This window comes from Lygodium microphyllum, chromosome 4 (genome assembly GCF_053477565.2).
Source record: "Lygodium microphyllum isolate KBCC chromosome 4, Lygodium_microphyllum_v1.1.10, whole genome shotgun sequence".
NCBI lineage: Eukaryota > Viridiplantae > Streptophyta > Polypodiopsida > Schizaeales > Lygodiaceae > Lygodium > Lygodium microphyllum.
Genome location: NC_141138.1, coordinates 110,686,872 through 110,710,829, shown reverse-complemented (window position 1 = coordinate 110,710,829; position 23,958 = coordinate 110,686,872). Strand labels below are relative to the sequence as shown.

General features: G+C 45.5%; 1 protein-coding gene across 1 annotated transcript in view; it reads left to right on the top strand.

Moving 5' to 3' along the window:
* The window catches only part of LOC148037473 (uncharacterized), a 34,220-nt gene extending 30,839 nt beyond the window's left edge, over positions 1-3,381 (top strand). Inside the window, exon 2 of the mRNA XM_087676433.1 lies at positions 3,128-3,381. Coding sequence (XP_087532559.1) covers positions 3,128-3,246 — 119 coding nt within the window. The 3' untranslated portion in view covers positions 3,247-3,381. The remainder of the gene's footprint in view (positions 1-3,127) is intronic.
* Positions 3,382-23,958: the final 20,577 nt, after the last annotated feature.

Sequence of the window (23,958 nt, the reverse complement as noted above, 5' to 3'; positions counted from 1 at the left end):
AGGCTTGTTGGTGAGTTTTGAGAGCAAGAGATACTTGGATTAGTGGAGGAGATTAGAGAATCTTAATTCTACTCCATCCATTTGCAGTAAAAACTAAAGGAGTACCAGAAGGGGCACCGGTTTTGGGACCAACAAGCTGTCTATTGACCAAGATTAAAGCGGTAAAGTGTGCATTTTCAGTTTATGTGGATTTTATGCTTGTTGTAATTGTTAATTAATCAGGTCATGACCACCCTCTTTGAGGAGAAAGGTTGGTTTGAAGATTCCATTGCTAGGAGGATAGGATGGTTTGCCAATACATCTCCTTGGGCGCTCCTTGTGAAACTAGAGTATCGGTTGTAGTTGGAGTAGAAAATTGGTAGGTTGGTAGTGTTATGTCCTTGGACATCCGGATGGGCGCTAGTGGTATTGGTCATAGTGGTTACGAAGTGACTTATTGTGAATGCACTAAGGACACTTTGGGGTTAGGGTAGCCGAGTCTTATTTATAGGAATCAAGGCTCTATTGTGCACATTTATTGTGTGATCACCACTCTTGGACTCTTGGCTTGTTGGCCCGGTGTATTGGTACACCAGGATGGTGTGGGTTGGTGGTATGGGATGCCAACCCTTGGGATGTGGTTGTGGCCTAGAGTGCTGCTAGCTCCGAGGCTCAAGGATGAGCCTATTTGGCTCTATGGTCGGGAGGTGAGTGTAATGTCCAATTCCTTTTATGACGAGTTTAGCTTGCGTCGTGTTTCATGTGCAAGTTGGATCCCAAGGGGACATTTTAGGCACCTATTAGGCTATGGGACATTGGCTAAGGTAAAGGTTTGATTGGAACACAAGATGCAGGTGCATGGTTTCCAAGAAGTGTTGGTCTAGAGGTTATGAAAGGTGTTAAGAAAAGTGAAGGTAGGGGCAACGGTATTTACAAGTGGCAAAACAAGGCAGAAGACTTTTCTTGAAAGCAATATTGATGGTCAAGATTTCACAGCTGTGAAGATTTGGAGTCCGTGCACATGATGAAGGTGGCTTGGATGCATTTTTTCCTGTTATAGGTTACAAAACCTTATGAAACTCCAATTCAAGAGTCCAAGGAAATGGAGTCACTTATTTATGGGAGTCCAATGTGGCACATTGATATCTGAAGATCTATGATTAGCCATAAGCATAAGTATTGCATGTAGGACCTTCCCAATTTATACAAATTGGACAAGAAGATATGATTAGCCATAACCATAAGTATTGCAGATAGGACCTTCCCGATTTATACAAATTAGCCAAGCAATGTTGAATGAAAATCATATTAGTACTTGTTGTAGTTTAGCTAAGATTAATACAAGCTTCCATTTTTGTAATATCTCTGCATATATTAACGCAAGACAATCTCTCTCACGCATGGGAAACCACCCTAGGCTAATTTTTTTTCTAATTAATTAGTGCAAAATTTTTTTAATCTCCTCTCTCCTTGTCGACATGATGTTGAGGAGAGAGAGAGAGAGAGAGAGAGAGAGAGAGAGAGAGAGAGAGAGGTGGATATGCATGCCATGTGGGGGGGGGGGGAGAGGAGGCCATGTAGCCCCTCTCTAAGCCCTCCCAAGGGGGCCATGAGGGCCGCCAGCAAGTGGGTGGCGGCATGCTACCCCCCCCCCCCCCCCCCCCCCCCCCCCTCCCCGCCATCATTTCGTCGAAGGAAGAAGAGAATTCGTCATTTAAATCTGTCAGAGAGAGAGAGAAGGAGCTTTTGGAAGCTTCCATAGCATCCCCACTAAGGGTGTTTCACACGCAAGACCCGGAGGGAGCCTTTCGCAAGGCCGGGCCACATTATTTTGTGAATGAAGATCCGTATAAATTGGCGGGAGGCTGCTGCAGAAATTGCAAAAATTTCCTGTGCATTCATCCAGCCATTTGAACGCAAATTCACTCAAGTCCCGCAATGGTCCCCAAAAGACGCGCAACCGCAGTTCGTACGGGAGTATCGACCCAGGATGGGGGATTGACCACTAACGGAGTATCCGTGGCCAATAATTAGGTCCATTATCTCACATTTTTAATAGAATTAATACCTCATAAAAATGCTTACGTGAATTTGCATGCAAAGAGGATGTTCATTGTTTGCAAGGAAAATTGGTCATGTGGAATGCAATTGCATGCTAGGAATTATTAAGGGTTAATTGATCATGCTGTTGTGCAATAATGCATGCATCCGTTTAGATGAAAAGTGCATGATGGAATACACTTAAGACATATGCATTAGTGTGAATTGCTTTTGCATAAGAAGATATTTCCTGAGTAGCATTATTAAAGTTGACAAGGTCTTAATGATTCCTTTGTAGACGTCTATTAGGAGATCCGACTGTTAGGAACCCCGACTTCGGGTTGGTCTAATTAGATAACTAAGCAATCCCGAGGAAAGTGCGGTGGATGTGACTGTCGGGTCCATCCTACGGAAGGGTGGTCTCGGTTAGCCGAGAGCTTTCCTCAATGGATTTTATTGATGCGAACGTTAGATAGACAAGGACCTTAAAACGTGGTTAAAACTTGATTCATGCCGTTTTAGGGGACCGGAATGGGACTATCCCTTATGGGCAGAAAGGTTGAGCGATGCATCCCTCTCGTTTCCCATTCTCCTTGAACCAAGTGCGGCATGGATCCGCTTCGGTTCAGGTGTTTCTGCGCAAAGTAGGGCATCTGAAATCCGACGCTAGACGTCAGTTAGGAGACCCGATTGTTAGGAACCCTGACTTCAGGTCGGTCCTAGTGGGGATGGCCAGATGCGTTCCGTTGCGAAGCAGATTCGAGAGACTCTAGTTGACAAACCGTGTGTCATTCCTTGGGAGTGCCAGGCGGTGTCTTCTAGGATTATCTCTCGATGGACTGCTACAGGCGTGTTTTGCAAATAGATAGGCAGACACGTTACACTTTTTTTCACATTTGAAATAGTTTTGGTTGCTGCATCTTTTAGTGGTGTTTTTGTACTTAGTTTTTTGTGTTTTGTTTTGTTTGTTTGTTTGTTTTTTTTTTGTGGTGGTTTTATATAAACTATGCTCAAACCAAATTTCATTTATCTTTATTGAAATTGAGTGCTCCTGTCTCTTGTTTCTACTTTTTATTTTAGTTTTGAGAAGATGTGTTGGAATGTGCAGGTACAATTATTGAAGTTGATTTGGATGATGATGAAGATTATACTGAGGATGATGATGATGAGGATGATTGTGACATAGATAGTGAGGATGAGCTTGATATAGTTGAAAAAATAAAATAGTGTGGTAAAAAACAGTTGCCAAAATATGTATGCTTGTTCATGCCGATGCTTCTTTGTGAAGTTTTACATTGTGCCATATAATGTGCATGAAATTTTCGTGCATGGGGTTCTGACAAAATTTTTGATCATCTACAACCAATCCAGCTCGGAAAAAATTGAAATAAGTTAAATTCTTGATGTCTGTGCAGATAAATCTGTTGCAGTCATGAACTGGAGTACTTACAGGAATGAAAATTAGCAAACTAAAGTTTTAATAGGTGTAATGGTAAAAGCACAAAACAAGAGTTTTATGGTGTTTAGTTGGAGGAATTTGAAAGATCTCCAGAATGTTTGAGGAAGAATTGGTATTGAGCTTTCCAATATGGTAATTTGGTTGAGTATTTGACTCACCCTCAAACTGTGACTCACCCTTGAAGTGTTACCTTAAACTTAAAGCTGCTTTTAGGGTGCTGGTCCATCCATAGTTTGCTTTGAAGTTTGCAAGTGGTAGTCTGTTAGTGAAATGATTCAAACACGATAAATATCTGAAATTTGAATTAAGGGGTGAGGTGGCTCCTCCATGAGGTAGTAGTAGGACCACCCCAAGGATCTGATGTAGAGAGATGCAAAATCGAGTGCTTGCAAATATATTTGTTTTCACTTCCCTTCACTCATAAGTGGACAATCAAATCACGAGGCATGAAAGTATGTCTTTGCTAAATTATAAGGGTTGATCTTTGTCTCTAACGTGTAGGCAGGAAAAGCAAGTGTCTCGTTAAATACTGAGCACATAGTGTCTAAGGATTAGTTTGAATTAAAAAATTATTCTCTTTAGCTAGAAACTGTGAAGCACATTTGTCAGCCAGTGTTGACTATTAAAGTGAAGATATTAATGTTGCTTTCTATTTTACAAAAAAGTCAAATGAACAAATATAATTCAAAAGTGGAAAGAAACTAAGAAGAGTGTTATTGGAAGTTTGAGTTTTTATGATCTCCCTAAGGGTGTAACTTTTTGAATACTCTTCCATAAGATAGATAATCACAGCCATTGTTGTAGGCTTCCTGGTCGAAGAACCTTTGAACATGAATGCATCCCAAACCTCCTCCTCCACCCTAGTAGTCTTTGTCTGAGTCCTCATCCAAGTTGCTTCCATCTTTCCTATTTTTGCATAACCCCTGTATGCATTGGAATACTTGTCCTAGATTGGTAGGCCTTGATATGTACTTCATTCCATACTTATCCGAGATTGGTAGCACCTTCGGCCATGTTGTACAGAGAGAGAACTTTTGTTGATGCATGTCTGTGAAGGCCCACATAGACACCCATGTGCCAAAGTCATCGTGATCACAAAGTCCTCGCATATATAAATTCCCCCAACCCTATGCCCGCCCACCCAATAGGATATGGGGCTTTCTCATCCTATTGGTCTCCTACATGGGACTTCTTGGTTAGTGCTTGACTTGTAGGATGATCGGATATATCTAGTAGTAGAATGCTTTAGGACGTGACAATGGTAGGCCTTCTTTAGGGATGTTGGAAGTGGTAGATCCAAGCCATGAAGGAGCAAGGTGGAGTGTGAGAGATGACACTATGCGAGACAGAGGAGGAAACAATGCCAACCATAACAAGAATGCATAGATAAGGGACGTGGATAGGAATAGAGAGGCCTAGAGCTGCAGAGACAGGTAAGATAATGGAGAGTGGTTAGAGACCTTAGATCAGCAGCTTAGGGAGCCACCTTAACCTCCTACAACCTTCACAAACACTCCGCTGGTCACTTGGGAGAGATTTCACAATCCCAAGTAGCAGTAGCTCCTCAAATAGTGATGACCCAAACCAATGATCTAGGGACACTGACAGTGGTGGCAGCCTCTCAGAAGATATGGTAGAGGCCATTGTCTGCTAGACTCTTTGGTCAGAGGGAGGACTTAAGAGTTAAGACCCATGGCTCAAAATTGTCTCCTCCACTATCCTTGCATGCATATCACACTACACATTCCTATGCCTTGTCCATCTAGTATTCTAGTACACACATTCTTGCACCATAATGCAGTCCACACACATGCACTAGTGCACCTTACATATCCCTTGGACATCATCATGCACATGTGCACCTTACATATCCCTTGGACACACATAAACACAATCTTGTGTAGGATTGACACCGACAAGACACTTAACTGAAAGTAAAAAGCATCATGACTACAATATCAAAATTGCCCCCTACTACCCAATGATCAACTTGCAATAGGGATTAAGGGTAGTCCAAAAACGTCTCCTATCTCATTGTCATTTACGCCTCGATGGGTCTTATCTCGCTTGTCTAGCTAAGAAGGGTTTGGATCTCCAAATTGGTGCATCTACCTCTCTAAGATTGTCATTGGTAGGACAAGTGTCTTGGAATCTTGACATTGAAGTGGAATCCTATGACTCTCTCAAAGAAAAGTAGCTAAATCAATGAGTGGCCCGCCAACAAGCTCATGCCAAGTATGATGCCTACTAGGCCACTCCTATCGCAAGCCCAATCATCCACATAAAATTGTTCAATCCTAGAGAAGGTCTCAACCTCTTGCTGCTCTTTCTCTCCTACAAAACTAAAGTGAGCATGTGGATCTCCAAACTATGTTATGAGTCATGGGTCTTAACCTTTGATTGGGCACAAGGAGGAGACAAGGTTGTTTAGAGAAGGAGAGGACCACCAGAGCATCAATGGTTGCACTACTTAGGTAGGAGAGATATCCGAGGTGTAGATGGGTGGCAGAGAGGTACATATTGCTAGAGCAAAGATTGATGCCATGGAGGAAGCCAAATCAAAGTATAGGTTTCACATGAGCTTTTTTCTGGACTCAATCTATTGGCAAGGTCAATAGAGACTTCTTCCACACCACAAGGACAAAACACTCTGGACAAGGTGCTCGGAGTCTTAAGAGAATTGATGGATCCATTGTAGAGGGTCCCTTGGAGGTGGCACAAGTGGCTACACAATATTACTCAAATTTGCTAAGATCTCTGACTTGACCTTGGGCTATGAGAAAGACAGTTTGATAGAGCACCGGGAGTGTGGTCATAGATAGGATGAGTAGATATTTGATGGCTCCTTTTATAGAGGAGGAGCCAGAGAAGGCAGTTTTGACATTGTCCTTGTGCAAGTGTCTAAGAGAAGATGGATTGGATTAGTTCTTTTTGAGCCACTAGGATCTCGGAAAACATTTTCATCTTTTAGGAGTCCACCACTCTTGCTCGATCTAGGAACCGGGATCTTATTTTGCTTCTTCTTGACTCTAAGAAGGCATAGGACCGCATGGACTATGAGTTTAAGGAGAGCAAGGTGCTGAGGATGGGATTCCTTGATGTTAGGTTCATTTATTCGCGTGTGTTAACACACCTTATATGTGTGCGTGTTAAAGGTGTGAACACCTTTTACACCACTTATAATTAAATAAGGGTCAAAGGGTTAGGTACACTCCCTGGACTATATTCGAGCCCTATCAGTGGGTTGTAGTTTCATCTCACTTATTATTATCTATCTTTCCTTCAGTTTGTGTGCGCACAAGAGCTCTCTCTCTCTCTCTCTCTCTCTCTCTCTCTACTCTACTCTACTCTTACCTCCATGGAGGTCCATCTGTCATAGCCTGTTGGTCACATACGTGAGGTGGTGCTCCTTCTCTCCATCCTTCCACACCAAATCAACAAGCATTCTCATCTCCATGTCTAAGCACCACTTCAATCTTGGCATTCAAGCTTTCACTTTCTCCTCTTTCCCCGCACCCCCTCCAACTTTAAGCAAGCTATCTATCAAGCCTATCCCACCCTCTCTCTCTCTCTCTCTCACTTTCAAGCCTCCCACTCTCACTCTCACTCTCACTCTCTCTCTCTCTCAAGCCTCATCTCCCTCTCTCTCTCTCTCTCTCAAGTCTCTCTCTCTCTCTTCTCTTTTCCACATGAACTTTCAACTTCCAAGCTTGAAGCCTCAGCCCTCTCTCTCTCAAGCCCTTGGTCATGTTCGTGGGTCGTTTGTCTTTCTTTGAGAAATGCAACAACTTGTGGACATTGAGATTGTATGCATGGTAATTGAGTGCAATCTTGCATTCAATGTCCTAAAGCAAGAGCAATGGAAGAAGATGGTAAAAGCCATTGCCAATGTGGGTCCATGTGAAGGATGGACCAATGTCACCTATAATGACATGAGGACGAAGAGAATTGATGAAGAGGAGAGGATTGATAGAGCCCTTGATCCTATTCGGGCTGCATTGACAAACTATGGTTGCTCCATTCTCACTGATGGATTGAGTGATTGTAAGAAATGGGGCATCATCAACATACTTGTTTCATGTCCACTTGGCACATACTTTTTGCAGATGGTAGATATTGGCAAGAGGGGGAGAAAAACAATGGGCACATTTATCTAGCGCCACATTTGGCAAGCTATCATTGAGGTATACATTTGTATTGTTTTAATTTTTTTTTCTTTGATAATTTTGAGTTTTGTATTATAATTTAATGATCATGATTCATGGAGCCTCGGCTCCATCTCTCTATCTCTCCCCCCTCCAAGCTTCTCATTCTCTTGAAAGTTGATTCTTGAATCTTTCGAGGCTGAAGAGTTAACATTGTTTTTCTCTCTCTAGCCATTGTAATTTGTGATTGGAGGTGGGCCCCTCAAAAGTGATGCAAGTTGTTACCAACAATGTATCCAATTGTGAGCGCATGGGCCATTTGCTTGAGGCCTAGTTTCCTAAGATTGTGTGGACTCCATGTGCAAGTCACTATTTAGACTTGCTCTTGGAGGACATTTGGGAAGCTTAAGTGGGTTAATGGGGTGGTGCATAAGGCTACATTAGTTGTCACCTTCTTTACGAGAAAGGTAAAAGGTGCTTGCGATGTATCGCAAGTATAGTACACTTGAGTTGAAGAAGCCTTCTTAAACTTGGTTTGCTTACACGTGGTTGTTGTTGGAGTGCCTTTATGAGGTGTGGTCCACCCTATGCCATAGATAGTGGTGCCCACTCTATGGAACGAGTGAGATGAGCATGAGATAGAGGAGGCCAAAGCCATGTAGCATTTGTGCCTCAATGAGCAACTTTGGCAGAAAGTCCGTGTCATTGTTAGCGTTGTGACTCCCTTTTATGGGATGTTGCACACGAGTGATTATGATGGGTTCACCACCATGGGTCTTCTTACTCACTTCTTTAAAGTGGCATAAGTGGAGGCAAAGGCTTGCATGGTGATCATAGAGACACAACATGCATGCATTCTACAGATGGTAGGGAGGAGATAAGCATAGATGCATAAGCCCATCTATGGTTTTGTAGCATATTGATACATCTGTTGAGAAACTCTTCACCCTTGACCCGTAGTTTGCGTTTTTGCGCTTTTGCATTTTTGCATTTAGGGTTTGCAACCTCAAAAAGGGGTGGCACCCTAGATTGATTGTGCCTATTTATAGGGTACTCTCTCACTCATTCCTCATGGTTGATTCATTCAGCCTGTCACCTCTTCTCTCCAGCCTCTCCACTGCCCTGATACCCCTTCAGGAGGACATTGTGGTTCGTGGTTCATGGTTGTCTTCATTATCTTCCTTGTGCTACGGCACCCTTGTTCCCTTATATCACATTCACTCCATGATTTAGATCTTCATCATTCCATTCATCAGAGTTTCTTCTCTCTTCTCTTCTCTTCTCCATGTTTGCCGAGTTCACTCTTGTTCCTCCTCGCAAATCCTATTGTCTCTCTGGTACATCATCTTTTGACAACATCTAGCCTACAAGTCGCTAATGGGTATAGATGATAGAGAGCTCCGTTCGGACCAGCTTGTATATTTGACTTGTATGGTTCTTGTGGATAGCCACAATGCAGTGCTAGAGAAGCTCAGATACTATGAGATCAGAGAAGGCATGTGGCATTTGCTTCTCCCACTTGTTGGAGAAGAGAGTCACTTGTGAAGCCTCTCTTTTGGTAGCAAAACTTTGGATACACGTTTGAGACTCTTCAGCCCTTGGCCATGAGAGTCCTTGCTCAGGATTGCTCTTTGGGTGCATGTGAGAGAAATAGGAGTGCCCATTCTCTTATTCACACAAAGATTTATAATCGGCTTAGCATATGATAGTTAGAGCAGCTAGTCTATTGCTGCACTAACTTACGCATGATGAGGGCCCTGATGAGCATGGGTAGTCCAAAGTGGGTAAACACTTAACCATAAATCACGATTCATAAATTTAAAATGATAAGTCAAGTTTTAATTTGTTGTTTCAAACTTTATACTTTACAATTAGTATTTGCAATCTTATGTGCATTGGCAACACTCTTCCAAGCGTACATTGGGGTGTTGATGAGGAGGAGGAGATGCTCTTTGTGGAGCTCTATAGAGAGCTTATAGCAGCATACTCATTGATACTGATGGTCAACGTGCTTGGGGCGAGGAGTTTGAGTAGGTGGCAATAGGGCCATGGTCATTCTACAGCCTTGGACATTGACAAGGGGTGGTTCAAGTGACTTGCAAACATATGTGAGGCAGGGGTCTAGTGGCTTTCCTTCCATGCCTCATGATGACATCCCCCCTAGGCCCCTGCGTACACAACCATTGCCTAGGGAGCCATCATTTGATGATGATGTTAACCTCATTAGTGAGAATGAGTATGAGAGTATTTCACCATCCGATGCGGAGGAGTCATCCTCACATTCTCTTAATGAGCACTCAGACGCCTTTCTTCTTTGTATCATTGTATCCACTCCCGAGTCCTACCTATGATCTACGATCCATGTATGACGTATGTTGTTATATTGCATGTTGCACATGCAATTGCGAGGGCCTAGCATATGCCAATTTTGGCTTTTAACCTCATGTATTCATCTTATTTAGTAATGGCATTGCTATTTTCACATTAAACATATTGTAAAGAAATACCTGAATGCAGAACACAAATACAATCATATGACAAAGCACAAATTGAAGAGGACACAGTTAGGGTTAGGGTAAACAAAAACAATGAACATAGTGAAGAGTTTCAAATGAATGAATTTGAGTAATACAGCAAACACAGTACGCAATGAATGAAAATTGTACCCTGAACTCTCATGTCTTGAGGACCAAGGGAGTTGTAATGAGCTGGAGGATGTGTCGTACTCTGACGTTTCCTGAAATGCAGCAAGGCAGCCTTTGAAGACCTCTGATAGCGGCAAATGCAGGAGTATGGATACTAGAATAGTTTAAGACAAGCAGAGGAGAGAGAAAATCTGCAAAGCAGCAGGCTGGTGATGATGTGGCAGGCTGATGGGCAAAAACACAAATCTGATGATGTGGCAGACTGTACAGCAGCAGCAGATTAAAAATACAGCCCCAGAATATGTTGCTAGTTGTAGATGATGCAGGAATTGTAGCAAACATAGCTCAGAACAGGCAGCTAGGCTGTAAATGCAGCCTTTTGGAGGAGATGACAGCTGGCAGCAGTTGTAGAAGGTGCAGACAGCGAGGTGAAGACTGGAAACTGGTGACAGATAGATATAGACAGTGTGGGGTGGCTTTGGCTGAGATGTTCACCACGAACGGGGTGTGGGCAGTGAAATTCTAGCATTAGAAACCTGCAAAAACGAGATTAGACTAAATGGGAGGGCAAGTTGTCTATTTATAGAAAGTTTGGGGCCTTCCAAATTATGGTTTACATGTGGGACACTAAAACTCTCAAAATGCTCCAGGTTTAAAAGATCGGTTAAAATTCATTGATCATCTTGAGTTGTGGGGCTGTTAAATAAAAGCTAATGGTAATTTAGCTCAACACCCTCTCTCAAGCCCAAAATTACCAAAAAGGGATTGCAAACAAGCCCAAGTCCTTTTTCTTTTCGTTTCCCTAAGGTGTCCCATCCCAAAGCTGCTAGGGCATTGGACAAAGGGTACATGTCTTCTGCCTAGTGATCTACCAAGATTATAGATGCGATGGTGAGGGATTAAAGAAGCCCAAGTGTTCACCCCAAAGGGGATAGAGCATTGGACAAAGGATGCTCGTTAGTTGCCCAGTGGCTTGCTAAGTCCTGCAAAGGCGGATAGAAGCACAATAGACTATCTTTTGGAATTTTAAAAAAAGTAGAACGAGGTTTGCTTTGGTTTCAAAAGATTTAGCATTAGGTGAGTAACATAAAGAGCTTTGCTTTGATTTCAAAAAGTTTTTGGTCGATTGAGTAATAGTGTCCCAACAGGAGATAGGGATGGTTAGTCCCAAGACCTTTACAAAACAAACAAATATATCCTAATCACTATTGGGTGTTGATGACGAAGAAATAGGCTATGTGTGGGAAGTATCTATGGTGTGTATGGAGAGGCATAAAAGAAGCGTGGAAAGCAAGCTAGACAAGCTAAACAAGCAACGAAGATTGCCTTGGAGACTACCATGTGCCATGCCATGTATATGGTGGATCTAGAGTCGACCACTCCAAATAATGAAAAGGGATAAATGTGTACAAATGCATGTTAACATGAACAAAATGCTAATGCACTAGAGTTATGCAAGAGGGAGCATACTCATGCAAAATGCTATACAATGGTGCCACTTTGATAGTATCCTTACAAGGGAATTGTTCACTTGCCTAAGTACTATTTTACAATCATGGTCATCTTGATGATGTGGATAAAGATACAAAGTATGATATACGTAATGTTGGAATCAAAAAGTGTAGACAACACCTTGTTACCATCAAGAGAAGAAATCCGCCCCCTCTTAAACTGGAAGGAAAAGCTAGAGGGAAGCACTTTCTCCCCATTAATTTGAAATAGGGGAGGATTTTTAAAGGCACAAACTCTAGACGAATGGTGCTTAGCTCAACCTGCTCTTTAGTGAAATGAAAGTGTATTCCAACATGCCATGTTTGAGGTGCGATAATGGGGTTACCAACTAGTGCAATTACACTCTGGTTGTCATAGAAGAGGACAATCGGTGTAGCACATGGGAATTTAAGCATCACTAGTAAGGCCCTCAGGTAGAAATCCAAAGGTGGTTAGGGAGCTTTGTTGTTGCGACCAGCATAGAGCGTGCATTCATGATGGTCATGTTTTTATACTCTTATGACTTCATTTTGAGAGGGAGAGTTGGTAGAGGTAAGCTAGCGAGAGATGTCATACTCCTATAGAAACTTGGAAAACTTGTGGGAGGTAAACTCACCACCACTATTACTCCTTACGCATCCTACACGATGACCAATTTGGTTAAGAATTAGCAGCATCCAAGCAAAGAATAGACAAATGTGTCAAACTTACACTTGAGAAAGTACATCCATATATATCTAGAATGATCATCCACTATTAAAAAGAAGTACAAGGTGTTGTTTAAGGTGGTAGTGAATGTTAGCTTGAAAAGATCAACATGAATCAAATTGAGAGGTACCTTAGCTCTATGTGTGGATTGTTGAGGGAATGGGGTACGATCTTGCTTCTCGAGTTGAGATGCTTTACAGATATCTTGAGATAGCTTTAGGCAAGGAAGGCCCTAAACCATTTGAAAATGTGACAACTCGTAGAGAGAGTCATATCGAAGATGTCTTAAGCAAAAATCCCAAAGGCACTCAATGTCTGTAGGCTTTCTTGTAGTAGCTAAAGCTTGAAAGGGGTGAAATTTAGAGCCCTCAACTGTTGGCTTAGAAAGGAACTAGGACATGTGGTATAGGCCACTAGGTTGTGCCTTACCAAGCGAGCATTTGCTAAACTAGTTTGAAAGTCAAGGACATTTGTAGTTGCTGTAAATAAGATTGCTTGTTTCAACTGACAAAGCTATTAAATGGATGACAAGTTCACCCCAAGTTGGAAGACATAGTATACACCATCTAGCGTAGCGAGATTCAGGCCTTGGTCAGTGGCAAAAATGATGCGATTGAGAGCGTGAATCTTGACTGAGGAGTCATTCTCGACGTGGAACTATTTCACTTACATGGGCTTGGGAGATGAAAATGTTCGAGATGGGGATCATACAATGAGTAGCTCCACTGTCCGTAATCCAAGGGGTAGTTGAAGTACTCATTTGTGATGTGTGGGCCTTTGCAATCACCTCATCGGAAGGCAACTCGCAAATGTGGTTAAGACTTGTATCCTCAAACATCTTTACGAAGATGATGTGGGCCTGTGCAAACCAATCTTACATACCCTGTGGCATTGAGAACAATGTAGACTATGATGGCTGACCGGGTCTAGCCTCGCTATTGCCCTTGGTGAGGGTTGCCACCATCCTGCCCTTTGTTGGCTCCACTAGGGGAGCAAGGGTCTAAGTCATGGATTTTGGTGCTATGCCTCTTGCCTTTGATTGATACTCGTGGCTAGCCTTTTGACAATGCTTTTTAGGTACATCTTGCTACTCATGTTTAAGAGAAGATTGGGTGTTCCCTCATGTCTCACTACTTTGGTTTTGATTTTGATTTGAGTTTTGATTTTGTTTATCCTTGCCTTGTTACCCCTTCTGAGAAGAAGCAACAAGAGTCTCCTTTGTGGAGGTCATACTATGAAACTAATTAAATAGCTGAGCGCAATGTAGTAGTACCTAAAACTAAATTTCATAGAATGTGCGTATGGTAGGGTGTGAGATCACCTATTGTATAAAATGGGAGTATTTTTGCAGTAGGTTGCTAAGAAACAATGTGACCTAATCATCCGAGGGCTTAGGAGCCCTTGTGATAGAAAACTTGGCAAGAAGTCGCTGGAGACTTAGCCAACTTGACCTTCAAGTCATCCTGGTTAGTGATTTTAAATCTTTGAAGCTCATGGTCAAGATTTATGCGACAGATTCCATCCTGAGTAGTATAATGGTCAATCAAGTGTGCCTAGCGCTTAGATACTAAATCCAAATACTAAAGTTGAAAATGAAACTCGAGCAATAAGCCTTGCATTAACTCAACAAAAGTGGAGGCATTCCTAGCTTTCAATGAGCAGATGATCTCGCATGGAACAAGTGCGGGATCAAGTTAGGGTTCCAACCTCTACATAGTATACCATAGGTTCTAGAAGTTTAAAACGTCTCTCATTAGATTTGACCAAGTAGTGAAATTAGCCTGTTAAAATGAGTCTTGTCAGTGAAGGCATGTTTGGTTGATGAGGAAAAGAACCATGAGGTGTCTAATAGGTGGGGTAAGGTGGATGATAAGGAGGTGGTGGAGAGGGATAAGTAGGAGGTAGGTAGGAAAAAATAGACTAGAAGTGTCCAATGGGTGCTGATTGATACAGAGGCAATGGAACATGAATGTTTTCGAAAGGTACCGGTGGGGGTGGAGGCACTGGGACACGTGTGCTCTATTCAAATTATGGGTAGGGAACAACAAAATGACCAAAAGGTCCACTAGGTAATGCCATGGTGTCAAATTGTGGAACCAATTGATCCACACTTGGTGATGGCCGGGTAGTATTCCGAGGCTAAGAAAATGCTAAAAGTGTGTGGATGGGAGGATGAGCCTCCATCATGGGTATATCACCTAGATGAGAAAAGGATAAGGTGCTAAAGGTTGTTTCTAAGGATGAATGACCCCTTGGTGTGATGTGTGACGACATATGAGATGCACTTAATGGAGACGAAAAGGAAGGTGTAGTGGAAGTAGAGGGTGGGATGGGTGTGATATTAATTGGATTGGTTGATGTAGTTGTTGGAAATGATTTTGGTTCCTTTTGTCCATTAAATGCATTGAATGAAATGAAGATGGTTCACCTACTTTAAAATGACCTTGAGAAGGAAATACTGAAGCAAAAAAAGGGAGATAACTTACGTGTGTTTGAGTCAATCTTTTGTACTCATTACCTTTGTTTGAGTTCAAAAATAAAAATCTATATTTTTCAGGACTCATGAATCAATAATGTGTTTACATAGTCCCTTCTTCATGAGAATCACCTACATCTTACTGAAAAGAGGAAGTAAACTCTAAAGAGGGAGAAGTGTTGTTTTGTATACCTAACATAGGATAAATAAAAATGGAGATGTAAAAGGCATAAATGAAAGAGGTAGAGATGGAGATGAAAGTGGTAAAGAGATGTAGGGTTTGTACTCCATGCCAGTTTTCATGTCAAGATATCCAGTCCTTTGTGGAGTTTTCGTCCTTCTTGCAAAATCATTAGACTAGTGCATTGAATCTAAGGGGGAAAACTCAGATCTACCTTCAATTCATTGTTGAGCTCAAAACATGAGAATGAGGTCATATTTGGCTCTTGAAATCTCATTGGGCCTTTAGACTCCATGGTTGTCTGATGCTCCTTTGGCCATGTTGGAAGCTGGAGAAGTAAGCTATGAGGAACCCTTCATCTCGTTTCTTAATGGATTTGGCTTGGGAGAATGAAGCGGTGATGTTGCATTCAAAGTAATCTTGCCCTCCTATTGTTCCTATTTCTTGTCAAGGGCTTTCAGATCAAAGGTCAAGGTTTCTTGAAAGAGATCCTAGCTTTGATACCATGTAAAGAAATACCCTAATGTAGAAACACAAATACAATCGTACAACAAATCACAAATTGAAAAGAATACTGTTAGGGTTAGGGTAACTTAGAGACAATGAACATAGTGAAGAGTCTAAAATGAATGAATTTGAATAATATAATGCTCATGTAGTAAACACACTATGTAGTGAATGAATGAATGAATAATGTACCTTGAACTCTCATGTCTTGAGGACCGAAGTAGAGATAATGAGTTGGAGAGAGAGTCATACTCCAATGGATCCTGAAACGCAGCAAGGCAGCCTCCAAAGATGTTTCAAAGTAGTAAATACAGCACTATGGATGCCGGAACAGTGTCAGATAGGTAGAGGGGAGAGAAAATCTGCAATGCAGCAGGCTGGTCATGACATGGCAGGCTGATGGCAGCAAAAGCACAAATCCGATGATGTGGCAGTCTGTACGGCAGCAGCAAATAAAGAATGCATCCCCAGAATAGGTCACCAGCTGTAGATGATGCAACAGATGCAGAAAATGCAACCCATAATAGGCCGCCAGGCTGGAAACTCAGCCTTTTGGTGGAGGTGACAATTGGCAGTAGTAGTGGAAGGTGCAGACAGCGAGGTGATCTGAAAACTGTCGCCAAATGGATGTGGAGAGTGTGGGGCAGCTTCGGCTAAGATGTCCTCCGTGAACGGGGTGTGGGCAATGAAGTTTTAGCACCATAGACCTACAAAAATGAGATTAGACTGAAAGGGAGAGTAGGTTTTCTATTTATAGAAAGTTTGGAGCCTCCCAAATTAGGGTTTACATGTGAGATAGTGAAACTCTCTTGAACCGCTCCTGATTTAAAAGATTGGTTAAAATTCATTAATTAACTAGAGTTTTGGGGTTGTTTAATAAAAGCTAATGGTAATCTAGCTCAACACATGTGTTCTACCATCTATAGTTTTTTTAAAAATCAAGTGTTTTTTAATTTGGTACTAATATCATACCATACCTTATAAAATCTCAAGGTACCATTTAGTATTGTATTTTATCATACCATAATGTATTATATCATTCTTACTTGATAACTATGGTGTGAATGCACCTTGTGTGTGTATGTGTTTGTTAAAGGTGTGAACACCTTTTATACCACTTAGTATTAAATAAGGGTCAAAGGGTTAGGTATACTTTCTCACGTATATAGTCAGGCCCTCTCATTTATTATTACCAATCTTTCCTTTCAGTTTGTGTATGTGCAAGAGTTCTCTCTCTGTGCGTTCGGAAGATGTTGGCATTCACAATTACGATTCCTGCTGAACGCTCAGCACTGTCACGTCGAATGCTCCCCCCCTCGCTCCCTCGGATCGCGCCCATCCCCCCCAGTTCGTTCGCGCCCCATCGCTCCGGTTGATCTCCCTCTGCCTTGTCTGATCGCGCCTCCAGTCTCGCTGGCCGTCCCCCCGTCTGTCTGCCTGTCTGACCGCTTCCTCCTATTTTTTCCTCCTTCCTGTCCGCCAGTCGTGAACGTCCTGCCCGCCATGATTCTTCCTCTCTGCCTGGCCACCACATAGAGTATCGCCAGTTGTGGAAGACTTTGGTCGGCTCTTCGGCACTATCCTTCTTCCGGTTGATCTCCCTCTGTCTTGTCTGATCGCGCCTCTAGTCTCGCTGGCCGTTCCCTCGTCTGCCTGCCCGTCTGACCGCTTCCTCCAGTTTTTTCCTCCTCCTTGTCCACCAGTCGTGAACTTCCCGCCCGCCATGATTCTTCCTCTCCGCCTGGCCGCCACATAGAGTATCGCCAGTTAGTGGAAGACTTTGGTCGGCTCTTCGGCACTATCCTTCTTGTGTCCTTCGCGGATGCAGTGATAGCGGCAGGAGTCCCAAAGGTACGGGTGGCAGTGAAAGAGGTCAAGAATATCCCACAGTTACTAGAGATTGAGGCGGGCGAGCATTCCTTTAGGCAGCAGATCATTGTGACGGGGCAGCCAGGGCAGTGTCTGCGCTGCCATGACTTTAGGCATCATGCAACAGGTTGCACGCGTTTCGGAGCCAAGGTGGCTCCGTTGATAGGCCTGTAGGTGGACATTGATGGCTTTATACGGGTCCAGAGACGACAGAGGGAGACGACAGGGGGGGTTGTAGCTAGCATCTCAAACCCAACCTCGGCAACAAGGAGTAGGAGGGCGTGTGATGCCCCCTTGGCAGAGCACTCCACAGCCCTCCCTTGCCCACCCCACCCAGCAGGACCGTAGCCCCCCACATCCACCACCCACGCCACAGACTACCTCTCTTGAGTCCCCACAGTCCCCACACCCACCGCCTTCCACATCCCATGCCCCCTACATTGACCCTGGCCCACAACCCCCCACTTTAGGACCAGCAGCCCTTCACCCCCCCCACACTCACCATGTACTTCCGTCCATCCCACCATCCCTCGATCATCCTACCCCCCACCACCTCCCGTATCGAGCATCCCCCTTGATCGGCACCTGGTTTAGGCGATCCCCCCTAGACCCACCCCCCCTCCTTCCACAGGAGATGATGAGCCACACATGCCTACATCTACCACCCGCGCCACAGACTACCTATCCTGAGTTCCCACAGTCCCCACACCCACCGCCCTCCACATCCCATGCCCCCTCCACTGACCCTGGCCCACAACCCCCTACTTCCAGGACCACCAGCCCCCCCCTACACTCGCCATGTACTTCCGTCCATCCCACCATCCCTCGATCATCCTCCCCCCCACCACCTCCCGTACCGAGCATCCCCCTTGATCGGCACCTGGTTTAGGCGATCCCTCCTAGACCCACCCCCCCTCCTTCCACAGGAGATGATGAGCCACACATGCCTACATCCTCTTCGTACGAGCAGTCCTCCCCCTTCCATATAGCCACCAGCTCATCCACCCTTGCCGCCCGTCACACGTTCCTAAGACAGGTACACCTGTTGCCATAGGAGTTCTTCTGCAGTGGCCCATGGTCCTACTTGAGAGTTGCGGAGCGCGGAGAGTTCCCACTACCTCTAGATGTGGGGATCTTCGTGGTTCGTAAGTCAAGGAGGAGCAAGGTCCATCTTCTAGCACCACCGGATGGATCAAACTATGTTTTTTTTCTTCAGTCCTTTTACTTGGGGGAGTGGACGACGACACAGATAGAGGAAGAGTTGAAGAGTTAGGTGGCGGACCACACCTCCCAGTGGATGGGAGAAGAAGGACTAGCATTGTTTGCACAGCAGTGGCCTGGTTGCATGATAGACATTAACTTGTGGGCTGGTGTCGAGGTCCCTCACCTGAGCATTATCTTTCGAGCCCCTCCACAGTGGAGGGCTCCGAGGGATGTGATCAAGTAGCCCCTGGCACAGGTGGCCCGTTTCTACCAGTGCACAAAGTCTCGACTCTTCGCATGGCTGATAGATGCATTGATTGTACCACCTAGAACTTCTATCACCCCTATGGTCCGGCTGAGGGCCACCATGGGAAATGGAGCTCGCCATCCAGACCGATGACAAAGTGCACCTGCATGCCTCATAGCTCCTCCTTGTCATTAGCAGCCTCCACACCGAACAGATGCCTGTTCGGGTAGTCAAGGTTTCCCAATGAGCTTACACCTTGCATCTTGGAATGTGAATAGCCTCCACTACAGTGGGGCACGTGGTTCTAGGAAATTGATTGTTCGATAGGAGCTGCATCCTGCCCTTGCCGGACGGATCGACATCTTACTTCTACAGGAGCACAAGCTTACTCTCACCCAAGCCCAGCGGGTAGGGAAGGTACTCCCAGGCAGCTCGCACACTTACTAGGAGCACGCCATAGGTGCCCACGGTAGGAGTGGAGGCGTGTGTACCTCTATTGGTCCGTGTCTTACCGCTTGTGTTCGGAACCATGGGACGATAGTGACAGGGAGGGTGCTATGGATCAGACTGGATATTGGGGACTCGTGCCTTAGAGTCCTTAATATCTATGCCCCTATGGAGGTTAGGGCATGCATCAGGTTCTGGATGGAGATCGCGGAAGGACTCCCAGAGGTGGACTTCTGGATTGTTGGAGGAGACTTCAATAACCTGGAGGCTTTGGAAGACCAGCAAGGTAGAGGGAGAAACTACCAGGGCATGGCCGGGGAGGAGCAAGAGGCATGGGAGGTGTTTCTACTAGCAGTAGGAGCACGCGATGCGTGGAGAGACCCTGCCTTTCATAGGAGGGAGAGGCCGCTGGACTTCTCTTGGGGATACAGGCGGCTAGGTGGAGTCCTACTGGAGCGGTTGGATAGGTTTTATGTGGGAGAGTGGGGAGGCTCTCGGGGAGGCCAGATTGGGCAGTTGATGAGCACCACGTTGTCCGATCATTGCCCGGTTCTTCTGACACTAGATCCCCCATCATCTGCCCTAGATACACGATCTTGTCGGATCCCTGACTCGATCTATAAGAGGGAGGAGTTGACGAGACAGATAGAGCAGATTTGGACCAGAGAGTGGGGCAGGAGGAGCTAGATCGCAGAGGAGGTTGTAGAGGCCCTAGCTGAGTCTAGCAGAATCTGCCAAGAGATAGCCATACAGGCCAGGCAACAGAGCTGGGAGGAGGAGAGAGCACTCCGGCGGGACCTTGCACCCGCGCAGAGATTATTACAGGTTGCACCATGGATCCCACTCTCCACGCATAGGAGGTGCGTGCGCGAGCAGCCTTTCTTGGCCTAGAGGACAGGTGCTCTAAGTTCTCTTTCGCACCTCAATAGCTTTCTGGGTATGGAAGGGGGACACGATGTGCAGGGAGTTTTTTTAGGTGCACTAGCCTTGCACCTCAGGAGAGCAGATACGTAGCCTCCGAGATCAGTATGGGAGGATCCGTTCTAGCCCAGATGAGGTGATGGAGATTGCCACCGACTACTATAGTCGCCTCTTCCAACAGGAAACAATCTCAGCTAGAGGACAATGATGTAGACAGCAGGTTTGGGATAACATCTCGTCCCTTGTCACAGAGGAGATGGGACGCTCCCTCCTAGGCCCCTTCATAGAGGAGCTAGAGGAGGCTTTCCATACACAGGACGGGCAGAAATGCCTGGGAGAGGATGGCCTCTCTAAGGCTTTTTTCACTACCTTCTGGGAAGTGGTGAAGGACCTCCTATTGTTGGCCTTTTAGGAGATTTTCACCTCAGGACAGATGCCAGGGAGTCTATCAGCAGGCCTTATCAATCTTCTCCCCAAAGGGGGAGACCGGTTGAAGCTTTCCAAATGGAGACCGATCATCTTACTGTCAGTGGCCTATAAGGCACTGGCAAAGATGATTAGTAGGTGACTACGCCCCTTGCTTCCAGACATCATCCATGACACACAGACATGCTTTGTCCAAGATAGGAGCATTCTGGACAACGTATTCACCTTCTTTGAGGCGACAGAGAGGGCCCAGTATAGCGGGTAGAGAGTGGCCGTACTACTCTTGGATTTTGAGAAAGCCTATGACAGGGTGGATTGGGATTTCTAGAGGGCACCATGGGGAGGTTGGGTTTCCCCCAGGCTTGGATTTCTGGGGTCTCCGCACTTTACAAATCGGCCACCAGTAGGGTTCTCATAGGAGGGAGGCGAGGGGAGGAGTTTCGGTTGGAGAGATCGGTCCGATAGGGCTGCCCGCTGGCCCCGTACCTGTTCCTTCTCTTTGCAGAGGCGATGGCTCACTTTCTTAGGTCACGTGTGAGCGGTTTACGTAGCCTCCGATTTCTAGTAAGAGAGGAGACCGAGTTGCTAGACTCAGAGAATGCAAATGATACAACGCTCTACATAGAGGACGACGAGTTGATGGTGGAGAGAGTGAGGTTGGCTCTTGAGGTGTTCTGTTTTGCAGCGGGAGCAAAAATCAACTAGCGAAAGTTGGTTGGTTTCCTCACAGACCCGGACTCTAGCACGGAGTGGGGCGTCCACCTGGGATTTAGATGGGTGAGTAGAGGACAGATTGTCCAATACCTAGGGTTCCAAGGGGGACTCGACATCACTCTCGCCCACAGCAGTTTCTTCCAGTCTTCGATTCTATTCGGAGGAAGCTGACCTATTGGAGCACGGCTCGCCTCTCACTAGCTAGCAGAGCCTTGGTAGTTAACTAGGTTCTCCTAGCGACAGCCTAGTACATTGCCTCGTGTTGGTGCTTCTTCTCCTCCTGTGTAATGTAGCTTCGCCGCCTAGTGCGGAATTTCCTTTGGTCTGGGTTGGATGGCTCCAGGGATTCTAGGGCCAAGGTGGCGCGGGCGACCATTATACGACATCGGTCAGAGGGAGGGCTTGGGATCATAGACCCAGAGTATCAGAGTATGGCCCTCCTGGGCAAGCTAGTTGTCCGCGGCCTCACATCGGGAGGGTAGACCTGGAAGGTCCTATTGCAGGAGGGTCTTTAGGACTGTAGACCGAGGCTTGGCGGTGAGTGGAGGTCATCCCTGAGATGGATCTTCATGTCAGTCTAGATCACCCTTCCTATGCAGCTTGCCCCTGTGCCCCGTAAGGCCCTTATCTAGAGCCCTCCAGGTTGCTAGGAGGAGATAGACCGTCAGGCGGTGAATTGGAACTCCGAGGTCAGGGACCGGGAAGGGGTACAGATTGGTGAGCGCCCCCACATCTAGTGGGCTGGTTGGGAGGCTAGCCTTGCTTGTACCATCGGGACATGGCGGGAGGTGTACAGGATGGCGGATGAGGAGGTGCTGAAGCAAGCATCAGGCTACCAGCGAGGATTGGAGCTGAGAAGAAGGGAGATAGACGTAGCGATACCTCAGGAGCGGCTTGCTCCCTCGATTCAAGAGCCAATAGATCCCGGGGAGGTATGGGCCGCTAGGTTTTCACCAGCAGGTATCCCCCTACAGGTGGCAGGAAGAGTGGGTAGCGCTCCACCTGGGACCTTTTTCACAGTGCAGGAGGGGGGGTGTCTGGCTCTTGACAGAGGGCAGCAGGATGAGGGGATAGCTGCTCTTTCATGGAAGAGGATCCGGGTGGTTGGTCTTCAGGGGAAGACATGGCAGCTGGACCCTTTGGTCTTTTGGGAGGAGCTCAGGGAGTGGCGCCTCTGGATTTGGGAAGGAAGGCCACTTGAGGAGCTGGAGTGGGATCTGGGAGAGTGGCTTTGGCCGGCCACTGCGGTCGCTAAGAAGCCACCGAGGTTCCTGGAGTACACTGCCAGGATTGGCAAACACGTACTGATGCAAGAGGACATGGATTGGGCGCTGTCATGTAGCAGGCACTGGGCGGAGCACAGCATCACAGAGCCATTTCGACGGACCTTCTGGCGCCGCCTATGGGACAGCTGGAGGCCAAGGAGGGTATCGTACTTTTTATGGCTGGTGGCACATGGAGGCTTGGCGGTGGGAAGCTGGCTTGCCCAGATGCAGGAGGGAGTTTGTAAGTGCTGCACACAGCAGTCGATGGAAACCCCAAATCACTACCCTTGGTCGTGTGAGGTGGCATAACTTGTGTGGAGAGGAGTATGCCACATCTTGCGCCGCATAGCACCCAGCCTTGGATATATCTCTTGGGGTGCTTGCTGATGGGATCAGGTGCAGGGCGAGTCCAAGGCTTGTCAGGAGCTCCAACGTCATTTCATGCGCACTTTAGGCGGCCAGGACCTGTTCTTCGTGATGCAGGCAGGCAGCCCCAGATGGCGATACACCCCCCCTCCATGGCTTCTTGCCCCTATCCCCCCCAGACTGCCTTGAGAGGCTTGTATATATGATGTATTTGTGACTTTCACCAGCTCCAGCTTGGTCTGTTAAGCATGAGCACTTCTTTATTTTCAGGTTTTTTTTTGAAGTAATATAATTAGCTACACTTTATTTGCAAAAAAAAAAAGAGCTCTCTCTCTCTTTGTCTCTCTCTATCCCTTTCTCACTTTCTTCTCTCACCTCCATGGAGTTCCATCCACCATAGCTTGCTGGTCACACGTGCAAGCTTCATATCCAACACCTGAGCAGTGGGTTAGGGAAATAATGGCTCTTTATTCCTCAATGTACAACCAAGTTATGACCAATGGAGCTACAAAGAATGTGTGTTTCTCCATGATGTGGAGAAATTTTTTGGAGTGAGGGAGGATGAGGCATTGTTAATACTGGCTATTGCCAATGACTTCCTCCTCGTGTCTGATGATCTGCCTACGAAGTACAGCAACCTGAAGCTAAAAGACATAGATGATGCCACGGTTCGCACCCAAGAGTGGGTTTTGTCGTGCATATAGTGTTCGTTTGGGATGGAATGTTATAGAAAAATAATTCTCACTAAGATCAATTAGTCTAAATCAGTAAATCAGAAAATATTAGTATTTATCAATAAATAAATAGTAAAAAAGAAAAGAAAAAAGGTTTTTTGCATCTGAAAAATAGGAAAAAATAACATTTGTGTT